Source organism: Gasterosteus aculeatus, chromosome 6 (genome assembly GCF_964276395.1).
Source record: "Gasterosteus aculeatus chromosome 6, fGasAcu3.hap1.1, whole genome shotgun sequence".
In the NCBI taxonomy this organism is placed as follows: Eukaryota; Metazoa; Chordata; class Actinopteri; order Perciformes; family Gasterosteidae; genus Gasterosteus; species Gasterosteus aculeatus.
The window spans coordinates 3,442,618-3,469,826 of NC_135693.1; the positions used below are offsets into that span (position 1 = coordinate 3,442,618).

The 27,209-nt window shown below is 42.6% G+C and overlaps 1 protein-coding gene and 1 long non-coding RNA gene across 3 annotated transcripts; one reads left to right on the forward strand and one right to left on the reverse strand.

Moving 5' to 3' along the window:
- Positions 1–1,341: 1,341 nt before the first annotated feature.
- ncapd3 (non-SMC condensin II complex, subunit D3) lies at positions 1,342–25,483 on the reverse strand. 2 transcript variants are annotated; one of them, XM_040178958.2, is made up of 35 exons: positions 25,217–25,483; positions 24,559–24,716; positions 24,240–24,402; positions 22,924–23,090; positions 22,224–22,409; positions 22,086–22,147; positions 21,923–22,010; positions 20,444–20,577; positions 20,076–20,148; positions 18,155–18,280; positions 17,195–17,447; positions 16,545–16,583; positions 15,095–15,187; positions 14,878–14,951; positions 14,641–14,775; positions 14,338–14,558; positions 13,671–13,862; positions 13,469–13,566; positions 13,271–13,380; positions 10,542–10,649; positions 9,605–9,719; positions 7,513–7,602; positions 6,787–7,025; positions 5,357–5,436; positions 4,841–4,978; positions 4,608–4,741; positions 4,294–4,502; positions 3,647–3,757; positions 3,370–3,537; positions 2,981–3,081; positions 2,812–2,864; positions 2,281–2,328; positions 1,891–1,953; positions 1,750–1,798; positions 1,342–1,520 (listed from the first exon to the last, which is right to left on the reverse strand). In XM_040178958.2, the coding sequence occupies exons 1-35, from the start codon at positions 25,266–25,268 to the stop codon at positions 1,451–1,453; spliced, it is 4,200 nt and encodes a 1,399-aa protein (XP_040034892.2). In that variant the 5' UTR covers positions 25,269–25,483; the 3' UTR covers positions 1,342–1,450. The 2 variants fall into 2 exon arrangements, with proteins under 2 accessions (XP_040034892.2, XP_077961059.1); XM_078104933.1 differs by having other exon boundaries at positions 7,513–7,599; positions 25,217–25,354.
- On the forward strand, positions 15,776–19,285 carry LOC144409513 (uncharacterized). The gene is made up of 2 exons (XR_013467985.1): positions 15,776–16,072; positions 17,171–19,285. It is a non-coding gene; the product is annotated as an uncharacterized LOC144409513 (long non-coding RNA).
- Positions 25,484–27,209: the final 1,726 nt, after the last annotated feature.

Genomic DNA, 27,209 nt, shown 5'->3' on the forward strand with positions numbered 1-27,209 from the left:
ACACTTAATGACATTTTAACGAAACATTCAAATCGTTCCACTTTACTTGATTTAAAAAAAAGTCATGACACTGTCATAAACTGCTTTGACTATGTAATTGCACATGATATCTTAATGCAAAGTTAAAATCATTAAATCACTGTAGGAGGGAAGTGGGAAATGTGTTATAAAGTAATTTAGCAGTGTAGTTACACTTAACGACATCTTAATGAAAAGGACAACATTTATGACACAATTGTAATGGTTTTATGACAGCGAATGTCAAAACCATCCATATATGACGGTTTAATGTCACTCTAAGATATGAAGCCAAACGTTTTGCTTAAGTTTGACAGTTAGGTCTGTTATGGCATGTTAATGACAGGTTTTGTGGTCTTGGTTTATGTCAAGTTGTCATAACAAGGACATCTCAAACAATGTCACCTTTGCATCAAAAGTGACATAACTTACCGAATGACACTTAACGACAACTGTCATAAGTATTCATTGATATGTATGACAGCTGTCATGTCATGCTTATGACAATGTTATGTCAGCCTTATGAACACCCATTCAAGTAAAGTGTTACCGTTTAATGTTATTAGCTAAAAGATATTAACAATAAGTGTTAAAATCCTGTTCTCAGACAGGTAGAATGAAGCACAGCTTACCCAATCAGCTGGCCTTAGGTGTGTGAATCACCAGTATGAAACAACCAGGTGAGCTTCCACCCCCCTTTTATAAGGTCCGCCTCTCAACCGTGGTGCCGCTCTTTTACATGCCTTGCCACATATAAATAGACTTTTTCGTTTTAAGTGTGGGGATTGGAGGTCCATGAACCGAGTTGGGATGTAGAAGGTGGTGCGTGGCCTAAAAAGTTTGGGAACCGCTGGTCTAGAGTCTAGAATCTAGATCATTAAAACTAGTGAGCAGAACTTGGGGAAGGACACCAAACCGGACACTTGGGGCAAACGGGAGAATCTGAGAAACTGTAGCACAAACAAATAAAAATACTTGTATGCACACACTCGAGCTTGCCAGTTGCAAGAACCCGCGGGGTAGTGCTATCATGGCTACAGTGACCAGGGATGCATCTGGACAAACAGATGCCGTCACGATTGGGCGAATGCTGGGAGAGATCGCAGCGGTGCAGCGCGATCAGGCAGTCAGGCGGGGGGGAAGGGAACGGTGCCGGAAGGTTCTGATTATCTCCACATAAAAACAGTGAGCAGGACTCGGAGGACGACTCTCGACCGGACGCTCGGGGCAAACGGGAGAATGTGAGAAACTGTGGCGCAAAGTTGTTAGTTGTTCAGCTGAAAAAACAAATATTAAGAATTGAAATAAGTGTACAACTGCAACAACAATATTAGGTAACTTTATTAACAAAAAATAGGAGAAGAAGGGTATCAACCATGGAGATGAGAGAATATAAACCACGTAAGAATAGTTGTAGAGAAGAACAAAGGTGTTAATCTTTAGAGGACTTTTTCCTCTGGCGGAGAGGAGACTGCACGTTCCACTGCCTCAGTCCAGGTGTTCTGAAACACACATGCGAGAGTAAAGTAAACATGACCTCTTCTCTACTCAAACAAATCCAGAATAAAATATCCCATATACGTAAAGTGAAGCTCTGACCACCTGTACTTGCCATGTACAGTAAATGGTAACATTCTTCATTGACTTGACAAAGTTCTGCTGGCACTTGTGCCAGGGAACAGTGACAAAAAACAAACTATGTGTACGCTATGAAGGAAGTAGTGCACTTACTGCTCCTCTTTTGATCGCAGGTGAAGAACCCTGGTCTCGCTGACCAAACCTTCGGAGGACACAGTAGACTAACATCAGCACATGCTGACAAACCGCAACACCTGATAAGTGGGTTTTGAGTGACAAGTCAGAGGGGCTTACTTGTTCCTTGGTCACTGAAGATCCCGCTGACTCCTTCGCCAAAGGTCAAATTCATGTTGACTCCTGGATTAGAGGGAGAAAGACAAACATTTACTTAATTTTAAGGTAAATTGGAAAAAAGTATTTTAACAAACCTTTTTTTCATTAATTCTTTAACTTTGATCAAAGCAAGGCTTTTGATTGCTTCTTGCTTCTAATCCTTAAGCTAAGCTAGGCTAACAACGTCTCTTAACTGATACACAGACATGAGATAGTTTCCATGTTAAAATTGAAGCCTTGGAAAGACCTGTGATAAGTATATTTCTCTTCAAGATGTTCAAGCTCACTGGCTTTTCTTCGTAGTGACACTGATGATGCGTTGCAGAGGTTGACAGCCCAGTGGGCTTGTACCTTTTGGTGTGCTGATGGCTCTGGCATCCACGGCTCCTTTATGCATCACTGAGAAGTCAAAGTAAACAAAAGATCAGGACCCTCGGATTCCTGTCAAAGACTTAAAACTACTAACTCATTGATAAAATACGCATGCGACGATCATCAGATTTTTAAAAAACTTTTGAAAGACTCGAGAAAAAACATTGATTCAGAATCGTTTTGAGCTGTATAAGAAGCGGCCTGTACCTTTACAATAACAGATTTTATTTTATTGTTTTAGCAGAACAAATTTGTTAACAACAAAACACCACCTTTGAAATGCAAACTTGTTTAACAATGACCTACAGATTTCAGAATTCTGAACAACACACCTTGAATCCACTTTGTTAGGAGAAAATCTGTTCTCTAAACTAATCCGGATGAAAACACGATCATTTGATTAGGCTTGTTGAATTTTCTTTTGCTGTAACCTCTGACCCTCCAACCGCAAACTAAAAGTTTCCCCTAGTGGAGAAATGAGTTAAACATTTTTAACTTCCAGCCCTTTACCTGTTCCTTCCAGAGCAATCGACTGCACATGTTGCTCGGACCTAGAACCACGCCTGACACACACACACACACACACACACACACACAAATTTTTAAACTAAAAACACTAACAATCATCACTCAAACACCCTGCAGTGAATCCGTCATGTTGCTCTGGTAGAACACCTACCTGTCTGTGTGCGCGAGTCGGGCAGCAAGGGTGTTCGGGCGTGGAGGCTGAGGTGTGGCGAAGATGAACGGGAGGAGGGCAGCGGACCTGACCGGAGAACCCTGAGGAGGGGGCACAACGACCACCACCATGACAACTTCACTGACCGTAGGGGACTCTGAACGAAAACTGTTTTAGATACTTTGAAATAAACGTGTGTGTGTGTGTGTGTGTGTAATATATACATATATAATATATATATATATTAATATATATATATTAATATTATATATATATATATATATTAATATAATATATATATATATACACACACATACACACACACACACACACACACACTTTATTTCAAAGTATCTAAAACAGTTTTCGTATCCTTTGTGCTCTTTAACCTGTGCAGGGGGAATCCGGGCCTCTCTCGTCAAACTGCAGTTGTCCACCTGCTTTGAAATCTCGCTCTCCTTCTCAGCCGTTTTCAGATCAAACTCCAGCTCAGCCGCCAGCTGCTCGTCTCCAGAGAAAAGGTCCTTCACCTCGTTACGATAGTCCTGCATCGTCACCTGTGGGAGGGGGCCACACAGAGGTTGGGTGCAGGCTCATAAAGAGGAGCATCAAGACCACACAGTGCTGCACATCAAGTCCCTCTTCAAATTAATACGCAGGTCTTACATGAAGGTAGGCCATGAGGTCTCTGAGGACGGGAGAGCGCTTCTGCTCCAGCAAACTCTTCAGGCTGATGATGAGAGGAACCGTGTTCTCAATGAAGGCCTTCTTCTGGACCTGTGGACCAAAAGCAGGAAACTGAGAGAAGCTCACCCAAAAGTCCCAAACAATGTTCTACAGTGCTGTTTAACACATTATCAGGTTTTTTAAATTATTGCGTAATTGATGTTACATGTAAACCAAGTCTCAATATATGCACAAGAAGTTCCAAAAGTCTTTGAAATACAGTTGCGGCTAAATAATCAGCTAAGCAATTCGCTTTCATTAATTTTCTTATGATCGTCACAATGAACCGAGACTCTATGCAAAGTGATGCTCTGCTGTTCCTCTAAATGTTGAACTCTGAGTTCTGGGTTCGCTACTGGAGGAAAATGTTTTCTTCACCCTGCCATGAGTCTCGGTGTGTGTGTGTGAAGCTAAAGCAAGAAGACAGAGAGGATGTTTCAGAAAAGGAAATCTCTCTCCAGAACTTAACAGACTCTTAAGTTAAGACTTTCTACAGACCTCATCAACACTGAGATTTGCTCACTTATAAGCAGATTCCATTGGTTTTTTTTAATGAGACTTTGCATAACTTGGCAATCATTGCTCACCTGTGACACCACCTTCTTCTGTGCCACCTGCAGGACAGCCTTCACGATGGTGGCCATGTTCTCATCCTCTGGTTCCTCCCCCTCTGTGCTTTCTATCGGAGCAGACATGGCCTGCAGCTTTATCTCCTTCAGACTCAAGATGTTGAAAGTCTCTGACAAAACTTCAGCGCCATCTGCATCCAACTGCAGCTCCTCGTCCGCAAAGCATGCTGGGGAAGAAAAAGAGTGGCACATGACTGTGCCTAGGGGAATTCCTCATTTCTTAAAGAACACATGCTAGCAATGTGTTTCACAGTACACACACACACACACACCTAGGATGGTCTGGTTGATTTTGACAGTGATGTTGAAGCGCTGGGTGTCTGTGAAGTGCTCCAATAGGAATCGGTAGATCCGAAACCGTTTCTCGCGGTGCTGAGGGCCTTTCAAGGAGAACCGAGCCTTTTCTCTGCATTAATTATTATTTATAACAAGCTAATTAAGATACAAAAAATCCATACATATATACAGCCACATGTGAAGTGGATGACAGAATGCAGCATCCTACCTCTCACTTTGAGGGAACCTGTTGTAGGACTTGTGTTTGTTGTAGTCGCTGAAGTGGAAGATGCACTCAATAAAGTGCTGGCTAAACATTTCTGGGTTGTCCTTCAGCAGCACCTGGACCAGGCAGTATTCACACAGACTGGGACAAGAAGGCACTGAGGTTTAGATATGGTGTCGGATTTCTTCAATATTAGGTAACAATAACAATACTAAAATAAAAATATAAGTATGAAGTGTCTCTGTATGTTGTACCCGGAGCCAAAGGATAAATTCACATACGCATTGGACTATTGTCATTTCACGGAAAATCCTATAAAATACCATGCAGCCCAGTTTTGATTGATAAAGATCCACAGAACAGGTTACTTCCAAATTTCTTCTTGGCCAAAAATCTTCGCAAAAATTCCTCTTTTCTTTCTCGTATAGTCAAATCGGTCTGATACAGTGTGAGCAGTGTTTCTAGATATATTTTGAAACAAACTACCATGTGTGTGCAGTGGCACACACTGGGATCTACCTGACAACGGAAGGGACCGGGTCAACCAGCGCCACCATGAAGTGAAAGAAGAGGGAGCCCTTCCATTTCACAAATTCCTCCTGGAAAAAAGAAACAAATGGAAATTTAAGAATACAGGCAACTGGACATGGACACTGAAAACATGGCTTACTAAAAGACCCTCAGTGAACAGAACAACAGTTACAGAGATGAAGTTAGTCAATGAGCAATAGCTAAAATACAAGGACAATTAAAAGGGACTAAGATTCAAATGGGGCAACCATTGTTTCTGTCCAGTCCAACGCTGGTGAAATCTTTAAAAGATACTACATGTGAAAGGAAATGGAGGGCGGCGTTTCTCCTTTATTGCCTCGTCCATACAATCTAAATGTTACAGCGGGGCTAAAATTCGGAGGGATGAGAAATCTTATCATTTTAACAGGAGACAACAGCCTATACTTCATATTCTCCAACTGTGTTGGGCTTTATCCAAAGTGGCAGTCACAAAAAATGACCCACATCATTGTCTCAATTTCCCCACGGTCAGGAGACCTCGGCAGTGGAAGACCGAACCCCCAAGTCAGCAACCGCAACTCATATTCAGCCAACAGGAACACCAGTGCTAGGAATCACAGCCGCCTGCTGGAGCACTGGGTCAAACCTCAGCCATAGCAGCAACGTCAAATGTGCTGATCAGGCATGTACAATCAAACGAAACACATTATAAATGCATGTACTTTTGGCCAGCCCTACTTCTTCATCCTCTCACCTTGGACCATCAGCCTATGTTGTTTAAATGCAGGAGTGTCTTAAAGATTGCATTCTCTCCACTGACCAGCAGAGGGCAACTCCTCTGGTTGTAGAGAAGACAATTAGAAAATGGCTCATTCATTGAGGCGACGATGACTATTTCCACTTGTTGCCCATGACTGTGCCTAGGGAAAGAGTGGATGCGGCAGGGACTTACCGTAGCCCCTCAAGGGGTACAAACGGTATCCCAAGACAGTATCACATTATGTCAACACTGTAGCCTCTTCACATTGCATTTACGGGTATGTATTTATTTAAACCAAAATCCTAGCCAGAGCTGACACATTGTAATCTACAATCAGATGCCATTTTTTTCAAAATCCGCTAAACCATTTAAAGAACAGCTTGCTGCTGGTAATGGAAGACTTGTGGTTTTTAATTGTGTGGGATTAAAAGGGGGACTGAAAATGCCTCATATTTATATTTTTTTCTTTTAGCTTGTCAATGGCTTGTTAGTTGTGATATACGGTCAACTAAAGTAAAGAAAACCTTTTTTATTTGACAGGAAAAAAACTGAACCTGAATTGAAAACAATAGGTATCAATACATCCACATGTCTTTTTTAAGAAGATGCAATGGATAATTCATGAAAAAAACATTCTAACTGTAGCCTAGTAAAGAAAGCTTAGAAAAGTTCCCACCTGTAGCAAGTTGGTCAGCATGATGAGAGTATGCACTCTGATGACCGCTTCACTGTCTTGCAGACAAGCGGAGATGTTGGGGATGTAGTTGTCCACCCTGTTGGTGTATCGAATGCTCAGGTCACACATGATCACAACCAAGTTGTTACGCACGGCAACTTCCGTGCCAACCTCCAGCTCCCTGGCGAACACCGGCAGGTACTTCTTGACGAGTTCCTCGTGCTGGAGACACAGTTTTCCTGTATCGGGGAAGAAACAGTTAGATGTGTAATTAGAGGGCTGAAATGCATGAAAGTTAGGACTTGGAACAATGTATCTAATGGTAGATGTACACAGGATCTATCATAAGAAAATGTAAATAATACAAAATCATAAAAACTAGATGGCGATAGGTAAAATGCCCAACTCGAGGGTTCAGATATGTACAAACCAATAGGTGAGGCTATGGTTGAGCAGCTGTGCAATCTATTCTGGTAGCACAGTGCACTGAGTTTTGAGATACAGGTGAAAGATGGTTGCCTCATTTGCATAAAATGTTGGTCTACCATACTTTATGCAAATCAGGGATGTCCAGCACAAATTGTCACTTTATAAAAAACAAACTAGCCGTTGCCGCTCTAAAAAAAGAATAGTTTAATCTCACCTGTAATAAATTCAGACGCGCATTATGGTAAACGGGGACTTGTACCTACTAGCAGACTTTCGGGTAAGGAAAAGACTAATTACCTAAAGTGAGGACTCCGTGGGCTCTGACTCTGGAAGGCAGAGAGTTTGCTTTGAACTGGGAGAGTGATGCCGGCAGCTCCTCCTGGCCTTCTGTCACCAACGTAGCAACGGAGAACATGTTACTACAGAATACACATCATGTTTTATTTCAACGCCCAGAAATGTATTATGGAATTAACAAATTAATAGCTAAATAGTCTAGCGTCTGTATGTCGCGGTCCAGTCCACATTTTAATGCATTTACTCACAAGGCATTGTGTGTAGATTTTAAAATGTGTTGTACATATCTATTTAGGAAACTTGTCAAAAAAAGGGAGAGCCCTAAAACCTTAATTTCGTTTTCTTTGTTTTCTTTACAGATGTTTGTGGAAAAAGAAGACAGCCAGTTAACACAGACTTGCTCCGACTTGCATAACCTTTTGAGCATTGGCTATGAAAATTAAATCTGTGTGCTGAATGCATGTTAATAAATACATTTGACTGATTTTCAGTGGAGGCCTTTATCAGTGGGCATAACAAAAAGCGGTTACTAAAATAAGGCATTCATATTCAAACTTAAATATATATACATACACGTATGTATGTATGTATGTATGTACGTGTATACGTATGTATGTCGAAGACGACGGAGCGAGGGGTGATATGGCGTGTAGCGTATCCTCCTACACACTCAATTAATGACCAATAAACTGTGTTCCACTGCTCCCTGTGACTGGCTTGAGTCCTTGAACCCATGACGTGGAAGTCCCCACCCATGGGCTTGCCACATATGGTGGAGGATGCGGGCAGTTTGGACCAAGCGTACTAACTGACCAAACACAAAGCAGAATGGAAGCATTGGTGAAACAGTTGGTGGAGGCAAACCTGGCTCAGCAAGTAAGGCACCAAGAATTGATTGAGGAACAGCGTCAACAGACCGCTCTTACGAGCTGAACTCAGCCAGCTGATGGCATCCCAGGCGGAAGGAGCTGCCAGCCTAGCTGTTCCCCATCCCAAACCTAGTTTGTTTAGTAAAGCTGACAGAAGACGATGACATTGAGGCTTAATTCCAGACCTTTGAGAGGACAGCAACTAGGGAGAAGTGGCCTTGAGAGCAATGGGCCAGCCTACTAACACCATTTCTGTCAGGCTCAGCCCAGAAGACCTATCACGACTTGACTACTAAACAGGCAAAGAATTATGAGGTGTTGAAGAAGGAAATCCTACGCCGCCATGGATTTAACCTCGTTCGACCTTCGTTTTTCAACGTGAGGAAGTGGGAGACTAGTCAGGATTGAGGGAAAGATGAATGCAGCAATGTACAGAGACATCCTTGATGAAAACATGCTCCAAAGCGCTCTGGACCTCAGACTGGGGCGACGGTTCATCTTCCAACAAGACAACGACCCGAAGCACACAGCCAAGATAACAAAGGAGTGGCTTCGGGACAACTCTGTGAATGTCCTTGAGCCCTGACTTGAACCCGATTGAACATCTCTGGAGAGATCTGAAAATGGCTGTGCACCGACGCTCCCTATCCAACCTGATGGAACGTGAGAGGTTCTGCAAAGAAGAATGGGAGAAACTGCCCAGAAATAGGTGCACCACGCTTGTGGAATCATACCCAAGAAGTCTTGAGGCTTTAATTGATGCCAAAGGTGCTTCAACAAAGTGTTGAGCAAATGCTGTGAATACTTATGTACATGTTATGTTTCCGTTCTTTATTTTTAACAGATTTGCAAAAATTTGCAAAAAACAGTTTTCACTTTGTCATTATGGGTTGTTGTGTGTAGAATGTTGAGGAAAATAATGAATTTAATACATTTTGGAATAAGCCTGTAACATAACAAAATGAGGAAAAAGTGAAGCGCTGTGAATACTTTCTGGGTGCACTGTACGTACGTACACATTATAATATATATATATATATATATATATATATATATATATATATATGAGGCAACAAAGAAATAACTGGGTGTGTATGTATGTATGTATGTACACCGTGTTGAGAAGGAGACTTGATTCTCTTTCCTCTAACCACCAAACTGGATTTGTACCGTAACGAGCAGGGGAACGTGGTTTTATCTGCCCCGATGTTAATGCTCCTTACCTGCCAGTTTGTCAGAATGTATCATCAGGACGGACTCCACCAGCAGCACCGTCCGTTTGCTGACCTTGGCAGGACAGTGGAGTGACGCCACACCCAGAGTGTGGAGGTGTTTCACCTGGAAGAGCATTTTCAGTTACATATGACGCAGCGAACCACATTCAGTCCTCTAACCCTTTCTTGCAATCACTTATTCTAAATGTTAATATAATTGATGACAGAGCAAACCAGTTGTCAGTGACCGGGACCAAGATGAGACCCTAAACATCACATCAGAAAAAACTTACACACGAGAAGAAGCCTTTGAATTAGCCTTAAAACACTGTCTGTTTTGATCACAAATAAAATCAACCATAATTAATGGCAAAAAAACAGCCATCTTTCAGGCTGGTGTTGATCCAGGAGCAGTGGGAAGAGAGAGCGATCGAGGGCAAATGGTAAATGGCCTGTGCTTGTATAGCGCTTTTCTAGTCTTCTGACCACTCAACGCGCTTTAACACTACATGACATCATTCACACCCATTCATACACTGATGACAGGAGAACCATACACAGTGACACCTGCCATCAGTAACTATTCACACACTGTAGTCGCAGCTACAGGAGCAATGTTGGGTTAAGTGTCTTGCCCAAGGACACAACGACATGCGGCTTAGCCGGGCCTGGGATCGAACCGACGGCCGTGCTCCCCACTCACGCACAGTTGCCCTTAAGCCTAGTTTATGCTTCTGCGTTTTCAGAGCGACGCAGACGCAAGACCCCCTTGCGTGTCCCTTGCATCGCTTTTCACACCTCCATGCGTCCTTGCGTGTGTCGAGCCATTTTTCTCGGCTTGCGTCGAAAGCGACGTTACTCCGCCTGTTGTTCTGGCGGTGAACTGCTCTGCAACACACGCAGAACCATGAATTGAAACGAGTGCGTCGACGCCTTTAGGTCTCACCATTAGCTCCTCGTTGAGGTTTTGGGCTCCTCTTTCTCTCAGGAGGACGCCGGCTAAATAAGCCTCACATACGGACATCAGCTCACCACAGTGCAGGCTCAGAAAAGCCTGAGGAAAACAAAAAAAGAAATCACGTTACGGGACAAAAAGCGGGACCTGGGGATGAGTCGTGTTTAAAGGACATCGTATTGGGAGAATCTATTTAACACAGGATGATGAACTGTGATTCTGGAAAACTGTTGAAAGTTGAAACATAACACATGGCAATTTATTTTAAATGTAGACATTAACACTAGTCATAAACATTGAACATGCTAGCAAACTTAACTTAAAGGGTAACTTTAGTGTTTTTCAGGGCGGGTCTGTAGCAATCTCATAAGCTTGTTATTAGGGGTGGGCGATTTTTCGATTTCTCTCGATTCTCTCTAGAACGATTCGGTCTCGATTCAGAAAAGTTAATAATCGGAATTAAAAAAAAGATAGAGATATTTGCTCGCTCGCGGAGCGTGAACTTCCTCGCTCGCAAGGTTAGTCTCTGCTCGCGTTCGAAGGTGTTTTCTACGCGCTCGCTGTTTTTCTTTTTGACAGTGAGGGGGCGGAGCCAGTCACCATGGTCTCTACACCTGATTGGTTACAAACCCCCTTTTTGGATTAGCTGGAGTGATGCATTCACACAACTATAGAAGCCCATTTCCGCACTAAAGAAAGGGGATAGAAAGTCGAAATTATGAGAGAAAACGTTGTCAAAAAACAAACGCCCCCCTTCGGTAATCGTAGTGGACCGTAGATGACAACCAGCTACCACCATCATTTACCATCATTACCGGCACATTAGAGCAATGCTTCCAGCTCGCAGACCGTTCCGTCAGTCTGAATCTGAATATCTTGCCAACTTTACCGAACTATGAAGGAGCCTGCGCATATCCTCATTATTTCGATTTTCCAAAAAGTCGATCCGTATTGAAAGTTGGCAAGATATTCACAGATTTGGACTTTTTTCCGGTATTTTACAAATACGGACCGCTGCTTTTTCTTCGTTTAAAAGAAAAATGAATCTGTTTAATATTTTTTTTTACATAGGCTACTTCCATATTGTGTTGAAATGCAAGCTGCATTTCAACACAATTTTTGTCAACATTTTTGTTGATAGAAAATGTGAAGATTTTTTTTCTCTTATAAAAAATTAGAGAAGGTAATTCATCTGTTGATTTTCTTTAATTATCAAATAAAGTAGGAAGTTATTACCAACCTCTGAGTAGCAAACTCCGATTTGAGAAAATTTAGAAAATCGAGATGCATCGATAATCGAATTTTATCAGTTTAGAATCGAATCATTGACCTCTGAATCGGAATCGAATTGTGAGGTGCTAAGAGATTCCCACCCCTACTTGTTATGGAATATAACTTGTGAACACTTTGTTGTATTTATTTTTATTACATTACAGGTTATTTAGCAGACGCTTTTAACCAAAGCGACTTACATTACACTTTAAACCCATGGCTTTTTTTCACATTTTTGCCCGGGGAGCAATTAGGGGTTAGGTGTCTTGCTCAGGGACACTTCGACATGGAACATGGGGCAGCCTGGAATCGAACAAACAACCTTGTGCTTCCCAGCACACCTTCTCTAACCCCTGCGCCACGACGACCCCATTTTGTGTTGTTGTTGGTCATTACTCATTGCCAGCAATTCTTTCCCCAACTCTCAATCCTGTTTCCCCTTCGCCAACAAGTCACATGACACACAAGAGAGAGGTTAAAAAGAAAGAAGCAGACTATTTAGAATTGGAACATTAGAATTGGAATGTGAAAAAACATATTGTAAAAAAAAATTATAATAATAACAACAGGGACACGGGGTGGGGCGAAGCAGTAGGGCTCGAGAAAATGTGTTCAGCTGAAAAGCTTCCCGCAGCAGCCGGGGAAGACGACGACAAATTTATTATTTCTATATTTAGTGAACACTGCCACATAAAATAAAGACAAAAAGATCCAAACAATTTGCCATCATTCGCATAAGCAATTGGACTCACGTGTCTACAGCTTAATACGGCTTAATGACAAACACCGAAAGAACGCAGAAAACGCCAAAATATAAATAGAAGGTAGATAGCTAATTAGCTGCTGTATCAGCTGCTGTGAGGATGGAGTCATCAAAGTAGTGTAAATACAGTTTTTCAATCGGCTCAGGAACCAAAAGCAAGCACCAAAATCTGCGTTTGGTACGGTAGATACCGGTCGTATAGGAACCGATGCCATATTGGTACTGGTTCTCGGTACCCAGCGGATTTCATCAATGTGTATTCATGATCTATCAAGCTGTTGGGGGTTGCCTCCTTTATTACAGCTGTATGAACCTAAAATGAAGAGATTGTGCGGTGATTTAAATGCTAATAAGGGATGCCAAAAGTAACTACCCAATGGCAATTTGTCAAAAGTTGGGATTCATCTTTTGTTTGTCTTTCTCTCTGTGAGGCAACAAAGAAATAACTGGGTGCAGCAGGAGGTTAGTGATGACAGGAAGAGCAGCTCAACCATTATGAGCTGTTCGAGACTTCCGGTCAGAGAAACCTTGTTTATTTTTTGTCTTTGCATTGACTTTGTATGTAATCTACTTACAAAGAAATAGACTCGCGGTAGAATCGTACATTTTGCACCACAACATTTCATAACCCAAACCCTAATTGAATGTGAGGCAGTTGTAAAAAGAAAAAGGCAAAATCTCCAACCTGAGTCTGTTTGATTTCTTTGCTTCGGCCGAGTTGATAAAGAGTCTCCACGGCAGCACAGATCACGTCCAGAGACAAAGTAAAAGTCTTCAACCAAGACATCAGATCAGCTAGAGAGACCGAGAGAGACAGAAAGAGATTATGACATTTCCAAAATCCTGTCAAATCTCCCATGATCCCACAGCTATTGTCACTAACCAACTATCCTGTCCTTAGTGTCTTTGTTCAAATGCTCAGCAATGTCTCCCATCACACACAGGATATGACAGCAGGTTGTCGCGGTTACGTTCTTTGATCTAAAAGCAAAATTAAGTGGTTAAGTCAAATAAATCAAATCACCCAGGCAACACTAGGTTCTCAGCTATCAATGTTGCCAGTAAACATTGCACGTCCCTCTCACCTGATCATCGTGTCCCAGGCGTCCAGGATCTTCCCGTGGGGCACTCGGATGGACGAGGCGGTTACCTTAGAGAGCAGCAGCCAGGCCCCGGCGGCGTGATCTGCCTCTGTGTGCGAGATCAGGTTGCCGATGAGCGCCTCTGTAAACTTGTTCTGTTTGGACCAGATGGTGAAGGCCCTGCTGAAATACCAGCTGGAGACCCAGGACAAGAAGCAACGTGAGTGAAAGCAGTGGTAATGTTACAACTCTCTGAGTGATGGCGCTATTTGAATGTCAGTAAAGAAGGCTTTGAAATGATTCCTGATTAGAGCCAGCATTTTGTGAATGAATCAAGCTATTATTATAACACTTTGAGGTGTCCGACGGACACAAAACAGAATATTTTCCTCTTCTTATCAATACTCATTTGGCTCTGCACAACAATCTATTTACTACTACTGTAAATGAACAAAAACATTCATTCTCTCCAGAGACTTCACGGAGACATAACTACCAAGAGACGTATTTTGACCACATATTAATGACCCATAATAGAGTAATGATTTGTAAGTGTTCATAAAGTAAGTTAGGTGAGAAGAGAGACCTGCAGCATTTTAAATAAATCTGAAAAACAATGGAGTTGGGAGTATAGAGGAAGTCAATGTAGCCTGAATGCAGCTAGTCCAACCTGAGGTTCCGGCACTCGCTGCAGAGCAGGCCTAACAGGTCCCAGGTCAGCCTCTGGCCAGCATCCAGGTGGAGGCTGGCAGAGTACGGTTTGAGATGGCTGAGCAGCACCTGGTCCAGAGCCTCCAGGGCCTTGTCCCGCACAGAGTTCTCAGGGTCCACCAAAGCGGGCACTACACTCTGCAGCCATGCCTTCTGCACCATGCTGCTGTCTGGCTTAGCCTGGCGGTCAGAGGAAACGCGTGTAAAGCAAATTGCGCACTACATTTCCCTTTCTTTTTATTTCATGGTGTTTGAGACTCACAGCGAGCAGCTCTGCGACGCACTGCATGGCCTTCTTCTTCACAGACACGGCCGGGTCCCTGCAGCGCTCCGAGAGCGTAGCCAGGTTCTCCAAGCTCAGCGGTATCACACTGTGTTTCATGAGCCCCACCAGGGCCTGCAGAGGAACGTACAGCACAAAGGGTAAAAAGTTAATCGGCACAGAGAGCCAGCGGGAGGCACAATATTTGAAATGGTAACATTTCAATTTTCCTGGTACCTGCAGCGCTGACTTTCTGACGTGCGTCTTTGAGTCTTTTATCCGACGCAGGAGGTGAGCCAGGTTCTCTTTTGCTGCATTGATCAAACATATCAACACACTTTCAGTATATACATGCCTACACAAACGTGAAACTAGTTCTTGCCAATCTATTTACAAAATACCACTGCACTGATACAATAAAGATCATTTGAATGATTAGATCCGCTTGCCTCACCTTCACACTGGAAGCTATCTGCGCTGGTGATCTCCACAGTCTTGAACAGCAGAGTTTGGTAGCTTTTCTGAGTCTGATGGGAACTAAGGCTTCCTGAAACACATTTCTAAAAAACATCAACACTTCCAACAACAAAGAACCATTAATCCATAGGTATCAAATCTTTATACATTTAATAAAGGTATGTGTTCGATCCAGACCAAATTTTTGTTTGAATCCTTCAAAATAAACCAGCCGGTGCTAACCGGAGCCCCGGGGGTCTGGTCCCATAGGAAAGCTTGACTCTCTGCTGGATAGACCAACTTCCTGTTGCACAACCCTTAATCTTTTCATGACCCTGCGGAGAGTCTCCAAGCGCTTCTCTATTCTGTGAGACACGTTTGTCAACATCAGCCTCTGCGGTCAATCATAAACAACAAATGCGTAATAATTAGGGTGTAACGATTCATTCACTGAATCGATTAATCGATTTATATTCCTGCGATCCAACTGAATCGATCTGTGCTCCGCAAACCTGCATTCCGGACGACATATATCGATTACAAATCGATTGAAATGGTACATAATCGATTGTATCGATACTTGGAAACTGCACATTGGATTAAAGTACAAAAGCGGTATGGATGTGTGTTTGTTTGTTTGTTTTTCAGCACTTTAGACGTTACTCGATTCAGTCTGCCTGTCTGTGACGTCATCAGTACGCAGCGGCAGCCGCGCGAAACTCAACAAACAACAACAAAACACAGCGTGGAGGAGACGACTGCGAGCGAGACATTTACAAACTAACTTATCGATCCAGCGCGTGGCTTTTGCAAACACAGAGGTGTTCTAAATAAGTCGGTCGCTGTAGTATATGTAGAAGCCAAATAAAAAACCATGGCAACACGACGAATCTTTCCAGCCATCTACTAAGGCGCCGTGGGATTAAACAACGCCGACAGTCAGGCACCTCTAGCAGCGTTACCGCTGCAGCAGAAGGTAACTCCAGCTCTGCAGAAACCCCAGGCCTCGCCAGCACGAAACTCAACATCACAGTAACAATTGCCAAGTTTAGCTGTAAAGACATGCGACCCTACAATGAGGTTGAAAATCCGGGGTTCTGTAAATTGATCCAAACATTGTGTAATTATTGTGTAATGTTTACATTGAAAATGGTTGCACTTGATTCAAATAAAAGGTTAATACATGTGTCATTAATTGTTGTTTGCTTGTTTATAATATCCATAATTCATTCAAACCTGATTTCCTTACAAGAAACAGGGATCTCAGAAAATTTGCCTGCACTGTCCAGTAAAGTTACTGAATCGATTTCAAGTCACTAAATCGAATCGTTCTAAATTAACCCAGATCGTCCATGAATCGAATCGGCAACCATGAATCGCGATTCGAATCGAATCGTTGTTAAAATGAATCGTTACACCCCTAGTAATAATTAAACCAAAGTGCGTACCTTCTGTGATTTCGCCTTCCAACACTGTCTGGGTTCCGGCTAAACACAGAGAGGGGACAAGTTACTTCAGTGGAAATGTGTCAGCACAGAGAAGTTTATGATACAAACACAGCAACACTTTTTTATTTTTAGCGCTACAAAGTGCTTTGCCACCAAAACAGGAAGTCGTTTCAGATCAACAAGATTAGACCAAATTCATCACATCTACACATACCTTATCCGGAAAAAAAAGTCTGTTTTTTGTTTGGAAAAACTTAAATAACGTCCCACCATAGTCAGTATTACTTGGACTGACAGAAAGTCTGTGCTTTGTCCCAGAGGCACATTGAGTTCTGGATCATCTGATAATAAAGATATTTGTGCATCGCTGTTTATAATCTTGTGGTGCTAAAGATGTCGATTACCAGTACTTAGTGTTTACCCAGAGTCCCCCCGTTTGTCTAAAGTTATCTTCCAACTATATATTCCCGCTCCCAAGAGGAGGCCCTTTGAGTAGCCTTGATCCATGACTTTGTACGTGTGTCAATTATTTCCTCTGCTTGCAAGTAGTATTTAAGAAATGTCCTGTTTAATGATTTACACCGAGTAATAATTATTCTACTATCCAATTTGTGTGTTTCTACCAGTCCACAGTGTGTGTGCGTTCATACTGGCAGAGAAGAGGTTGTGGACCGCCCGGGTGACGTTGAATGAAGGCAGCTCCAGACACTGGGCCAGACAGGCCAGGGCGTGGCCTTGGACCGAGGGCGATTCATCGACCCGCCGGGCGAACAGAAGGTTCTGGATCAGGAACTTGTGGGGCAGGAAGCAGGAGAGCTCCGGGTCCTGACACTCCTGCGGCCCCCTCTCGGGCTGCTCCAACAGAACCATTACCACGTCCACGGAAAACAGCCGGCACACCATCTACAGAATCCAGCAGAGATCACTGCACAAAGCCATTGGCAGGACGCGATGAGGCCTGACTGCTGTTCAGACTATAGCTTTCATTCAAAGGGAGATATTTGCAGCCGGCTGAAGGCTTGAATATATATTTGTCCTTAAATGGTTTCCTTATTAAACAGGACTGTACCCGCACCCATTGAAAAATTTTTAGGACACATAACCAAGACTCATGTCTGGTGGACTGGCTCCATAGACAATGAGTTAGCATAAGATTTCATGGATGACACAGAGAAGACCCCCCAACAGACCTGCTATAGAAAGAACCTAATTTGGCAATCAAATGATATGTGTTTCCAATTCATTGTCGGTGGAGCAGCTGGACCGGCCATGAAGAATCCTTTGATTATGACAATGAAAAGAAAAGGACTTGGTGTTTCGGGATTTCCCTCATGTAACTGCAGCCTATGGTTCATGGCCACATGCTTTCATGTCATTTCTTAAACTTAAATTCAAGGTCAGCAGCAGAAAACACTCTTTCCAGAAAAGTTCTAAAAAGGTTGCAGATGAATGTTTGTAATTCGGATGGAGAAGAAGTAGTTCTGATAATCAGCATTTGTAATCATCAGCCTGTTCAGAAACAATCATCATATATTAATATGACTCATGATAACAATATGTAATGTGAGACTATTACCAACACATGTGCGGTGATAACACAATCATGTTACCTTTGAGCTATTGGAGAATTTAAAGAGCCACTTGATGAAGCAGGCATAGTCTTTACTTGTCATCTGGGACGTCAACATACCCACAGCCTGGGCTCCATGGCTACGAAAGTCACTCTTCTCCACCATCTAAACAGCCACAGCAGAAACATTATATCACAGCCATATTGTATGACGAGTCAGCTAAATATAATGTCAAAGCAAACCATTCTACACTACAATCCTATATAAATATCCTCGGATGTCATGTGACTGCATTCAGCATTTGTAAAGAGACATATTCTGCTTAAAATTCCAAAGGGGCGAAATATTTCCAGAAACTTTCCATGGAAAGTAAAGCTCGGGAATTTTGACAAGTTTCTTTTTTTTCAAAAACAAATAAAAAGGAACTTAAAATGTAGTCTAGAACAAAACAATGCAAGCCTAGCTCAGCTGAACCCTGGAGGCAGCTATTTGGGGACATTTTCTGCCAGAAACCTAAACATAAAACGTTATTGAACGCTTTTGTCACTATCGAGCATATTGATTACTTTGTAAACTGAAGCCATGTTCATTTTAAGACAAAGTTTATTTGTATACAGTAGGAAAGTTTCCAACTTCGAATATTCCTGGAATTTTGCAACCCTAATTCTGCTCATTCCCAGATTCATCCAATAGACTGTATCGAGTATACAAGAAGTGGATGCTTCAGCCCTAGCTTCAAGAGTCACAACCAGATGCCACCTGGTTCACACTTGTACTAAAATATGTTAACATGCTGTAATTTTCTAAAAACACTTTTTTCCTCATCTTATCTGTCTCAATAAATCTGCTTGAGCCCCATCTCACCCCCTACTCTTTCTGAACACTCCTTTTAGGACTTGTCTCTGTAATCCTCACTCCAGAAAACAAGACACGTCTGCTCTGCATGGATTGTGAGAATATGACAAGGTTTGTCCAGTGAGCCTGAATGTGACCAAAGCAGGGTACTCAAATCTGAAGAGTTTGTTCAATCACATGTTTTCTTATGTAGAAATACAAACTGGGTCACATTTCCAGTGTGTGGGTTTTTATCTGCTCCAGCTACCAGAGTGTATGTTCACAATAGTGTTGCTTTTTGTTAATAAAATAAAAAAGTCACATCTTCATACTATATTTTAGTCTGAAAGTTCATCATTACTTACTAGGTACCATGTGCTAATTCTCTTAATTTAGTATTTAGATATTTTTTTAATTGTCACATTGTATGCAATAATTAATTTAATATAACCTTATTTCAGGGGACAGTGACCCATTATGACTAGAGAGAGAAAGGAAATCAACCACCCAGGTGGTAAACTTTAAGCATTACAGTAACACTATTGTCAGGACTCAGACAAAAAGGACATAGAGGCACTGCCATGGCGATGTTTGAAGCACAGAGTGATAGAGTGAGGGCAAGAGAAGATGGAAGGTGAAGACATTTTTTTCTTATATTTTCCCCCTCAACGATATTGCCTTGCCATAGTCAAATGATGTTGGGGCCACCTTGTCACAGAAAAAAGGGGGATTCCTAAATCAATGAGATTAACACCATGCGGTACACAAGCCTGTGTCTCCTTTAAGAGATGAACAGGTGACACGTAGGCCCAAACCCATTTGTTTTCTCCATCTTTATCTTAATGTTTTAAATTAATATATACACGGTAAAACAAGTGCAGTCCTCCTTGTTTACCTTTTTCTACGCCCCCATGCTTTCACTGGTTATCCTGTTATAAACGGCATATTACAATGACTTGTGGCCAAGTCCCTTGGGCTAAGTCCGCATCCAATGTTGATTTAAGGGATCAATATGTCCGTGATGGAGTCTGACTCCTTAAGCGTGGAGATTGGGATTGGGCCAGACGCTCTAAACGCTCACAAAACAGAGAGTGCATCACTGCCAAAAGGTGGCTGCAGGATTTACCTGGAAACAGATATGCTGCAGGAGGATTTGCAGGACAGGCAGCGCTATCTCCTTCAGCTCATTCACAAGATGACTGTAATCAGAAACCCATTAGCTACAAAGTCATACAGAGCTCCTAACATGTCTTAATTTAAATGGCTACAGAGTAATCGATAACTCTGTTCTGATGTGCAACGTTCCTTCCACCAACAGTAAGTACAAGTAAAAGGAGTGATTAGAAGATGGGAGTTTCTTGTAATTGTCCCACTTATTTAAGACAGATTCAAATGTTAAATGTAGTCACTTGATTAATGTCTGAACATACAAGGTGTGAACGATATGAATTTGAAACAAGTAATTCAACAATTGATCAAAACAAAGCTGTTTACCAAACAAAATGGATGGTCTGGTCCCGGGTGGAGAGGACGGCCTGGCTGGGTATGAGGAGCGAGGGTTTCCCTCTGTCTCCTTTATTCATCATCAGGATGATGTAGAGAAGCTGGTGGAAGACCCTCCGCAACGACTGGACAACAAACACATCGGTCATATTACACATACATATATATATATATATATATATATATATATATATATACACACACACACACACACACACACTTCTTAGGACACAGCGAAACCCCCTCTCACGATCACTCCTTCTGAAATATTCGCGTCTCATTAATGCCCATCACTAATTCAGCTTCTTTCCCGGGGGTTTTTGTGCTTTCTCACCTCGCAGGTCTCCGTAGTTCCGTCTGGGCCCTGGTCCTGACTCCTGCCTGGCCCCGCGGACACCTACCGCTTCTAACACCATTGATATTCCAATGCACATCACTAACTTTGTTTCTTCCAGTATTTGTGCTTTCTCGCTAGACACATTACTGTCATCATAAACCAACATTAGCCTTGCCTAAAGTCTTTGTGCTTTCCCTCCCCACAGGCTTCTGTGGGTGGTGGTTGTCCCTGCAGTGGTCCTGCGTTACACCTGGCTTACTACTCGCAACATTTGAATCATTTGTCCTAGGAATTGATTGTGTTGTTGTGACGGGGCGGCCGTCGCCGCACGCACGCACACACTCACACACACACAACGAGAAGCAGGTGTAGAAATAGCCTGCAGTCTAGAGTTGGAGGTCGTCAATTAGCCTGATGGGAGGGGCTTTGGATTTTTAAGGGAACCTCCTGAGGATGGAAGCGGTGGTTGTTTTTTTGTCTGAAGTGTGAGCCGTGGTAGACGAAGGGAGAAATGTGACATCCTCTGTCCAGAAACCCAATGAAAAAGCATTTGATGTGGAGAATAAAGTGAAGAAACCTTTAGCGAGACAGAGGAGGATCCTCCTCTGGGACGGACAGACTGCGATGGATGTACAGAATGAACAGCGTAAAAGATGTAGAATACGTTGAATTCATCCGACAGAAATGATTCAAATACACATATTATCTCCTCATATGCGTTCATGATCATCTCCTGCTCGTCAACGGAGAAAAAAAGACACAAACAAAAAGGTTTGTTTGACGTTGTACCGTTAAAAATCCTTATTTCAGTGATCAACTTCCTACGTAGGACGTAAAATTTACTTTTGTCATTGGGTAACTGCCCACTGCATCAGTGGAAGTGGGGTTTTTTTTTAACTGAGATTCAAAAGGAAATCCAGAGACAGAAAGTCCTTTATTTGTGCTAGACCACTTTAGCTCACTCTAACAGCGACCTTGCTACTGAACATATGCTACATTATGCAGTTCCCTGATAAAGACAAATGTTTCTTCTGGTACTTGTTCAGAAAGAAAAACAGATTTATATTCTGTGTGTTAACTTGCTGTTGCTCCGAGAGTGCCTGTTATATTGTTCTGGTAACATTACATCTTACTTCTTTCTGGTCTCCGTGTTTAGACGAGCAGAGCACCTGCAGGCCACAGAACGCCATTTCAGGCACACTCCTCAACTGGGTGACGTCGCTGTGCAGAAACAACACCAAGATCAGCTCTCACAAATCCTGCACACATTCTTTCATCAATATGACGAAAACTCACTGTGGATTTGCGAAGGTCATCTCCCCAGTGACTGGCTCAAAGTGAAGCAGCTTGCTAAAGATCTGCAGATGAAACAAACACGTTGGAGACGCAGCGGGTGGTGCGGAGCGAGGGCGGGGCAATGGAACCACTAGCTACCTGCGTGCAGTTGTCAGCACTCTGTGGTCTGTCTTTGAGCGAAAACGTCTGCAGGAGTCTGAGGAGACTTTGAACCAGAAGAACCACGGCATCCCTGATCTTTACCAAGTCCTGGGCAGAGAAATGAAGCTCCTCCTCGTCTTCTTCTTCTTCTTCTTCTTCGTCATCTGCCTCGTTCACTTCCATCTGAGGACAACAGAGAGAGACATTATCATTTCCCAAAATCCGTTCATTAGGCCCATAAAGAAATGTGTTTGTTTGAGTACAGATTCTGTTTTGTTTTCCTAAATTTGGTGTTTTCTCTTTCATTACTTATGATTTAGTGTTTTATAATTCAGATTTTGTCATCAGAAAGAGCGGTTAATCACCTGGTATAAAATGTCAATATATTTAAAAATGTATTGAATCTCAATTAACTTATACCACAACATTGCCGTATTTCACGGTTCCCCTCTCCCCGTGTCTAGCACTCACATTGGGAAGTATCTCCTCAGAGAAAATCCCCCCTTTGTAAACATTCACTGTAACTCTCAGATCATGGCAATCCCTCCAGAACATTTTACCTGAACTAACTCGATCAACCTGCTGGGTGGCACCACATGAGAGGTCAGCGTGTGAAAGTCTATTTTCAGTTTTTTGACAACCATGTTATCTCGGCTCTTCTGGCTGGTTGGAGTGGTTTCAGATTTTCAGACTTTACCTCTGGAGTGTCTTTCCACTGCGGTCTGGAGCGTTTGCCGTCAGCCTGAGAGCTTTTTGGGCCGTCCTTCTTGCGTTTCTTTCTGGAGTCCTGAGGCCAGCAGTGAGAGGTCAGATCGGAACACGTGTCCAACAGAACCTCATGGAAGACCTTGGCGGCGATGCTCCCTGGAAGCAACAATTTTTTTTCTGTAAAATCTCGAGTGTGCAATAAAGTTTTACTGCCGATTTTGCTTTTATAGTACCCTAACTCTAACAGACAGTTTTGTAATTCTATTATAGATAAATATACTAGTATTGTATTTGTGGTATCATATCGTATTTGTGGTATTGTATCGAATAGAAAGCCGTATGAACACGGCAATGCAAGCCACACATCTGAAGCGCCAACATCCTGGTCTACCAGCGACGGGGTAAAGCCGTAGCAACAAGGTATCCTCACAGCATTTAAGATTAAGGGTTTGTGGCCAAGTCCGACCGGGCTGAAGCTATTACAGCAGCAATTGATTCATGTTGTACTTCAACAGAATTCAGTAGTAATCCCCAATTAATAGCATTATCTCAATTAAACAAATTTTGAAAACCGGTACCTCGGGACCTGCCCCAGGTTTCTTTCAAAAAATGTAATCTTGCAAGATTATGTCAAAATAAAATAATAATAATAATATAGTAATAATTGACCAAAAGCCATTTTAAATAATTAGCAGAGCACTAACTGAAAACATTACGTCAAAACAAAAAATAACAAAACAAAATAGCTAAAGTCTACTTGTAATTATTCTACAACACCTATTCATTTTCAGCAATTGTTTTTTTCCTTTTTCAATACTTCCAGTCTACAGTTTTCTCATAAAAATGTATCTCATTACAGCCAGAATTTGCTTTGTGTCTTCTTAGCTACTGTAGAAACATGGTGGTGCAACACAATGAATAAGTAGCTCCCTATGCAGATATCCAGACTGTAGGTGATAAACATAACACATATCATTATACTTAATTTCTGCAAAATGATACCCCCAAACTAACATCACCTGTATTAAACTTCAACATAGAGTTGAATAGAGCTTCAATGCTTCACAATGTAACACATGAACACCTTGGTTTGGTCATAATACCCATAGTTTTGTTCATGATTCAAAAGGTACAGCTTTACGCGCAAGAAGTTGAGTGAGGATACAAGCTGGACAGTATTGTCTTACGGTTATTCGAGAGAAGAAATGCAAACTGCTATAGTTTTAACTAACATCCCCTTGCCGCTGCACCAAAACTGAACGCATGACTTTCTTGCGGGTGTGTTTTTTTCTCAGATTTCCTCACCTTGGACTCCCAGGAGCAGTAGGTAGAGGGAGGCTGCGTGCAGGCCGCTCACCCTCTGCTGGACGCTGGCCTTTTTAGCTTTTCCAGCCAGAACAAAGAAGGACAGCACGGCCACCAGGGGCTTTATGGACACGCGGTTCTCTCCCAGAATTGACCAAATGCTCTGCAGTGCAAAGACACGGTTTAATGCTGCTGCCAGAAAGGCTAAAGCCTTAGAGCACACAGCCTTTAGGGGGCCACTAGGCCAGCTGCATTTCCGTACACATATGTTTGGATTTGTGTTCACTGGTACAGAGGACATAGAGGAGATTGAGTTTACCTGTAAAGTTCCATCTTGTTGCTCCGCAGCATGGTCCAGCAGGCACTGGTACAAAGTTCTGAAGTCCTTGTCTCCACTGACTGAGAGGTGGCCCGCTATGGTGTCATCCAGTGGTATTCTCTTTGTGAACTCCAAGTCCCACACTGCGTCCACCCAGGCTGCAAATCACAACTATCACATTAAGCGCCCAAGTGAGCAGTAACTGGACAGACTGTTGTTCTGAAACTGGGAGAGCTCCATCCTTCCGGGGAAAAGAGCTGGCAAAGGTTTTATTGTCAAAGATCTGTTAAAGCAGCTGCTAAAACGAGCCATGACGTAATCGGGAGGCGCTGTCGTCTAAATAACCTTACAACGTGGCTTCAAAGAGCTCAGCAGTAACTATACACATGCATTCTTTACGTCGGTACTTATTAGTTAATGCTAAACTTGGTCTGGAGAAGCCCAACTCGCAGGGTAATAAGTTAAGTTAATTATTTAATGAAGTTAATTGGAGTAACGTTATGTGAGTGGAGTTCATTCCAGTGACGTTACTCGGGAGAGGGCACAAAACCCGGGAAAGAGCTCCGCGACTTGTCAACATTGGACACATTCTATTAAGCGTCGTATGGAATATGATAGAAAATAGTGTTTACAACGAACAGAAATGCACATTATTTACCTTCGGGGATTTCATTTAACCTCAGAAACTGCAACGCGGATATCAGAGACATCTTGTTTACGTTTTCGAATCAGCCCGCCTAAATGTTAACACTCTTTTACGCATGCGCAGAAATGTTTTCGTCACCGATTCATTTCACAGGTCTACTCCTTCAAGCCTCATTACCGCCACCGTCTGTTCCGGAGTACTTTCTGTTCGCTTTATTTGTTGTTGAAGTAGGCACTGTAGCCTGGAAACAAATACATAGAGTATGACAAAATACGATATAATCAATAGTGTGGAGCCACATCTCAGGTCAAAAGTTGTGTTTATTTGAAAAACGAACAAAACGTCTCCTGAAGGCAATGCGGTTGAGGAAGCTGTCACTCACGATTACACGCCCCTCCCAGTTGTTGCCCCGCCCCATACGCCAAATCAGAGTCTGTGTGCGGCAACTGTGTGGCACCTCAGTGCAGAATACTCGTTCTGCAATCGACCTACCAACTCAAGCTTCCAATTTAAAGAAAAACACGGAGAGAAGAGAGAGAAAACAGCAGAGAGAAAGTTGACCGTCAGCGAAGTGAGTTGGGAGAGCAGTGATCACAGAGCTTCAGATCTTCATGGATTAGATTAATATGAATACGAAAATAATAGTGATCCCTTTGAAGATGTTTTTTATAAAAACAATGTTTTGTAATATCACATTAATAGTGCTTAATAATAGTCTCTTTCTACCAATCCAGAATTGAATCTTCATTTTCTAACCCCAAAAAGCTCTTTTCTATCTTCTCCAACCTCCTCGAACCCCCTAGTCCTCCTCCCACCTCCCCCCTTCTTCCGGGAGACTTTGTCAACTACTTTACCAAAAGAAAAAGCTGACATATGCTCCTCTTTCTCAAACCCACCTCCTACTACTTGTTTCCCACCGTCTTCACCTCTATCGCCCTCACTTTCCTCCTTCACCCCCCTGTGTTCTAACCAAATTCTTAGCCTAGTAACCTCTGCCCGTCCGACCACCTGCCCTCTTGACCCTATTCTATCGCTCATGACTTCCTTTCCTCACCTGTCTCATCAACAATGCTCTGTTATCTGGCTACTTTTCCAATTCTCTGAAGGAGGCAAGAGCTAACCCACTCCTGAAGAAACCCACCCTCAACCCTCAAACTACAGACCGGTCTCTCTTCTCCCCTTTTTGTCCAAAACTCTTGAACGTGCGATCTTTAACCAACTCTCCTCCTATCTCCACCGTAACAACCTCCTTGACCCCCACCAGTCAGGCTTCAAGGCCATTCCACAGAGACTGCTCTCCTTGCTGTCTCAGAGCAACTCCACACTACTAGAGCCGCCTCTCTCTCCTCTGTCCTAGTGTGTACATTAAATATTAACTGACAACACTATATTGGAACTCACAGCAATTTTCTCCCACGCAGTTTCTTTTTTTCTGATTATGGGTTCAGTGAACCAACTCTAAATAGCTGTTCTGAAACCTGGTTTAACAAACTCTCAAACCCTAAACTCTGAGTGGATTTACCCTGAGATCGGAAACTCAGAGTTTTCAGGCCAGAACAGCTGTTTAGAGTTAGAAAAACGATACCGTTCAAACAAGTAGTTATCTGGAAATGACAATATATCTGATCGGGGCCTCAATATTCTCTACCGACGTGTTTAACACCCTGCGAAGTAAAACCACTTCTTCATAAACAGGATGCTCCAGAAAAGGATTAAAGGACAAAAATCAGAAAAATCTTTAGCATGGCAAGTACTCAAGAAATGCAGGGTTCAGGCATAGGTTCTCACACACTGAATTACAATCTGACAGAGGACTACAGAAAGACACACCTATATATTGAAAGGGGAACTAACAAGACACAGGAGAAACAAATCAGGCAAACAATCAGGGAGATGATAGGACAAAAAGGTCGAGAAGCAGCAGAGGGTGGAGTCTCCAGACAATGACAGACACACAGCAGTCTCTTAGACCGCAGGGATCTTAACAAAATGTCCCTAAAATAAA

What these genes read in the sequence shown, in the direction of transcription:
- ncapd3 (XM_040178958.2), bottom strand. Translation starts at nt 25,268, where the DNA reads ATGTCTCTGATATCCGCGTTGCAGTTTCTGAGGTTAAATGAAATCCCC. An exon ending in ATGACCTTCGCAAATCCACA is followed by an intron (nt 22,011 to 22,085) that starts GTGAGTTTTCGT and finishes GTTTCTGCACAG; the next exon opens with CGACGTCACCCAGTTGAGGA. An exon ending in AATCAACCAGACCATCCTAG is followed by an intron (nt 4,503 to 4,607) that starts GTGTGTGTGTGT and finishes TTTCTTCCCCAG; the next exon opens with CATGCTTTGCGGACGAGGAG.